This window comes from Patiria miniata, unplaced genomic scaffold (assembly GCF_015706575.1).
Source record: "Patiria miniata isolate m_02_andy unplaced genomic scaffold, ASM1570657v1 HiC_scaffold_24, whole genome shotgun sequence".
In the NCBI taxonomy this organism is placed as follows: domain Eukaryota; kingdom Metazoa; phylum Echinodermata; class Asteroidea; order Valvatida; family Asterinidae; genus Patiria; species Patiria miniata.
In genome coordinates, this window is record NW_024037063.1 from 4326204 (window position 1) to 4330460 (window position 4257).

General features: G+C 40.7%; 1 protein-coding gene across 1 annotated transcript; it reads right to left on the minus strand.

The window, feature by feature from the left end:
• Nucleotides 1–1971: 1971 nt before the first annotated feature.
• LOC119732066 lies at nucleotides 1972–3590 on the minus strand. Its single transcript, XM_038205436.1, has 2 exons — nucleotides 3213–3590; nucleotides 1972–2886 (listed from the first exon to the last, which is right to left on the minus strand). Exons 1-2 carry the CDS (start codon nucleotides 3295–3297, stop codon nucleotides 2339–2341), a joined length of 633 nt encoding a protein of 210 aa, XP_038061364.1. The 5' UTR covers nucleotides 3298–3590; the 3' UTR covers nucleotides 1972–2338.
• Between the last annotated feature and the right edge of the window lie 667 nt (nucleotides 3591–4257).

The window sequence follows — 4257 nt, forward strand, 5'->3', positions numbered from 1 at the left end:
GCTGAATAGCAACCGACAAAAGTATGCAGTCTTTGAAGGGCGGAAACGTGGGTATTTCACTGTTTGTGCAGGCGGAAATATTCTCTAGTTTCGTTATGATTGTGAAAAGAAGTTCCAAAGTTCGAAAGCTTTTCTGAAGTTGCTGGTACCCAGCTGTAACGAAGCACGTTGGTTGCCAATAGACACGACCCGAGTGCGCTGAGAAATACTGCAGGCTGATTCCGTAGCGCTATCACAAGGCACTGAATATGTATGTCAGGTCAAAATGGTGCGTCGTGATTGGATACCAGCTGTCGACGTTGTGTGTAAAGGTCAATGACTTAGACAAATTGCCATTTTTTTTCTGTCCATGATACTATCATAGAGCTATGCATTATAAGCTCCAAAATCACGAAAGGTCTGTTTGGAAAGTGAGCATAGTGACACGTTTATCGTGATCATTATTTTCATCCCTGCTCGCCAAATTCCTTTCAATTTGTAGGTTGAGAGTGTTTATAACCTTTAAGACACGTGCAACTTGACAAATTGGGAGTCAAATGGCACCCGACCCCTCTGTATATAAATAGCTTAGGAATGCCCACCTACGTACAGACAAGGCATAAATCAAAATTAAGAGAGTTCCCATAATAAATCGTTTGTCAAAATCAGGCAGTCCTTGGCAGCGCTTCAACACGAGAAAAGAAAAAAAACCGGTCTCACACTCATTTATTTCACCATTATCAAATCTATTTAGCTTGATTTTCCTCCATTAATATGCAATCCAAATTAGAAATTCAGTCGATACTGCTTTGACGTACTGTGTATCTAAAGACGAAAAGGCTTAAAGTTTCTGTTAACTACAATATTTATCGGGTATAAAATGTTACGAGGAGACCAAGTGTCATAAAAGATAAATAGAAAACCATTGAATTTCGTTTTTGAATAATCTTTCAACAGTGAACAGTGAACATTATGTTGGTCACACCCACCTTATAATCAGAAGCAAACACAAAACAAAAACATTAGTAATATACTGAAATGAAATGACCGGCGACAACATTGTGAATTTAGTATATACTTTTTAAAAGTTCTCTGCTTATTGTATTGTTTAAAATAATTTGTAGGCTAGTAGGCTACTTTAAGAATGACTTCTGTTTAAATACTGTTGTAATAAAGGACCGCTTCAATAGTTACTTCCCTCGGGAAAAATGACAAAGGAAAGGATATAAGAATACATGAACACGATGAGTAGACGAGAACCGACAATAGACCATTATAATGTTACAGCCATTTGATTTTTTCCCATTCAAAACAATGTAACCAAAGCGAGGCTGGAAGGAAAAATAGTCTGGTTCCTTTTTGCACAAAAACATTATCATTCAGTACTGTTATTGGATACAGGGAACATGACTAAAATGGTGGAAGCATGATATAGGTCTATTGCGTCATGCTATACTCTCTAACAATTTAATATAACCAATCAGGACTTGTATTTACAGATTTATTTTTGTAAAATTTATTGTTAAATACCATTTGGAAATAGCTAAGGATGGGCTTGAGACCTCAACAGGAAGTGACATACCACAGTAACGATCTATTCGCTCGTCGCATTGTATCGTCTTATTGAATCAAAAGGCTTCACTTGAAAAACTAAACTCTTGTAAGTCCTTGGTATACAGGGTATATCAAAAGGTAATCCGAAAGAATGAGGTATGCCTAATGTCTAAAAGTTATGAACTTGGTCAGTGCAGCAACATCTTCAGTGCATTCTTCTGACAGCTTACTCTCTAAATTTCAAAGAGTGAAAACTCTCTCCATTCGAGTGAAGATTCACTCCCACAGTCGGAAACTAGGGACTAGACGTTTTAGAGTGAAATTTCTTCAATCGTAAAGATCGAGGTTTCGCTCGAGCTTCGACTGAAGTGGTTAATTTTTCAGACTATGTCAATCGAAAATGAGAGTGATTTTCACTCTAAAACGTCTAGTCCCTAATTTCACTCTTTGGAATTTAGAGAGTAATTCACCATTTTTTTCAGCAAACCTGGGGGAAAAGTGTATTTTTTCCCCTGTTATTTGAAATCGATGGTGTTCAGTTATTTGTGACTGCAGACAATTGAGATGGAAATAAGGTATCAATGAAAAACTTACGAAATACCCTTTGAGATGGAGCCCTTTGACAGTGTTCAAGTTCATATAGGTTTAACATATTAACCCATTATTTTTTTATTGCCTTTTTATAAACCTTGTATTAAGTACCTAAAGATTGCCAGTGACAGCCTGTTTTTAAACACCTAAGGGCCAAAATAGTTGATTATCACAGTCCGGATGAGTTGCCAAGCTTGGGTCGTTAAGGTTCCATTCACAGGATATCCTCTGCCGTTTTGCTGTATCCTACGTTCACCCTACCGGCCAGGTTCTTCTCGGTGTTGCTGTACTTTGCGGTGGGCAGTGGCTTGGCGCGGATGTTGTCCAGGTCCAGAGTGGTTATGCGGTCCAGGAGCAGGGGGTCCACGTTGTTGGTCACGGTCTTGGCAGGCCGGTAGTTGTTGTTGGCGTGCTCGGCTTCATCGTCGTCCCCTAGCTGTTCCTGCTGCTGCTGTTGCTTCTTGCGCTTGCGGCGCTCGGCGGCTTCGTCCACGGGTCTCTCCCCGCCGGCGAACGGGTCGTCCCAGGTCGTGCGGATCTGACGAATCCCGCAGCCGATGAGCGCGAAGAGAGACGGCCCGCAGATGCCGCTGATGACCGCTAAGGTGATGGCTTCTGTCAGGCTTTGCACTATGTACGGAGGCTGGGTTACTGCTGGGGTTGGTATCTGATTGTCGGTTGTTGCTTCGATCTGTTGCATGGAGTCGGCATCACGAGGCATGAGGCGGGCCAAGAGAGGAGGCAAGCGATCGTCTGGTTGTTCTGAAAGCGAAAGAGTTCATAGTGCAGTTGAGACCAAGTCATTCCAAGTCATTACCTCCGTTAAGTCTAAAGTCAAGCAATCATTTACACCTAATTCTGCTATTGTTTTGAATTCAACTATCCGTTGAAATGTCAGCAAACCTTACTTAACAAACAAGGTTCGTCAAAATAACAAAAACCTACGGATATTGGTACAGACAAATCCCGAAAACGGTATCAGGGAACGTAACAGCTGCTGCACAACGGATTGGACTGATACAAACATTTCAGGTGTTCTTCAATGTATCCTGCTACATGAACTCTGCTCAGGGACAGCACAGACTTACCGTCGTCAATTCCTGACGCCGCTGTAAAGGCAACCAAACAGCATATGAAAACAAGTGACAGCTTTGGAAGATTTATTCCATCCATTCTAAACTTTTTGAGGGCACGACACTCCTTTTATCTACACCGTTCGTCTGCTGCTGGTTTACTGAGTCGTCTCCACGTCTTATTTTTGTGGGTCTCTGGGGAGATGGTTTAACTTTATGATGAAAAGAAACCGAAGTAGCTGCACAATATCACCGCGATTTCAGATACCTTTGTGGCCCAAAAAGTGTTAGAAGAGTTAAAACGTACGGCGAGGCTAACTTTGAACCGGAACTTTGCACCGTTGTGTGCGACCCGGCCCTACACAATACTTTATGTTGGTGCGGCACTTTAGCAGTGAAGCACAAGGGGTGATTAATTTAAATACCAAACGTGTAGACTGAACACAAACTTGTTTGTAATAGCATTTGATGTTTGATGTGGGTCATCTCTGGCATGATTATTGTCAGATAAGGTTTATTCTTGAATAATATGATGTTGAGCACCAAATAACATACTACTGTGGCACGCAATGCAGCTTTTTGTTTTTGTTTACGTCTTTTGCGTCGGTTTTTTCAGGTTTTCTTCTTCATTGGTCGTAACTTGATTTATTTATTGATGTTCTTTTGTGAAAAATGATTTACACGAATGATTTGTATGATTATGCATTAGTAGTCAATTACTTATTGTACTTTTGACAACAAATTACTTTATTGCCACCTTTGAAGTGCGCCATCTTTATGACATGACAATAAATGCTGATTTGATTGACAGAATGTTGCTCACAGACGCTTCGTTGGAAGAACATTGATGGAATTATTATCAGCTCGGATCTGACAAAGGAACCTTGTACATGCATTGAATTTTCTCATGGTATTCGGAAATGAATTTTTTTAACGACCCCTTCGAAATGCGTTAAGGGAATAATGTCTTGTCTCTACTTGTGGAATAGTGTGGGAAGAGATATGGATATATGTGCATATAGGGGGCAGCACTAAACACAAACTGGTGGGCGAACTATAC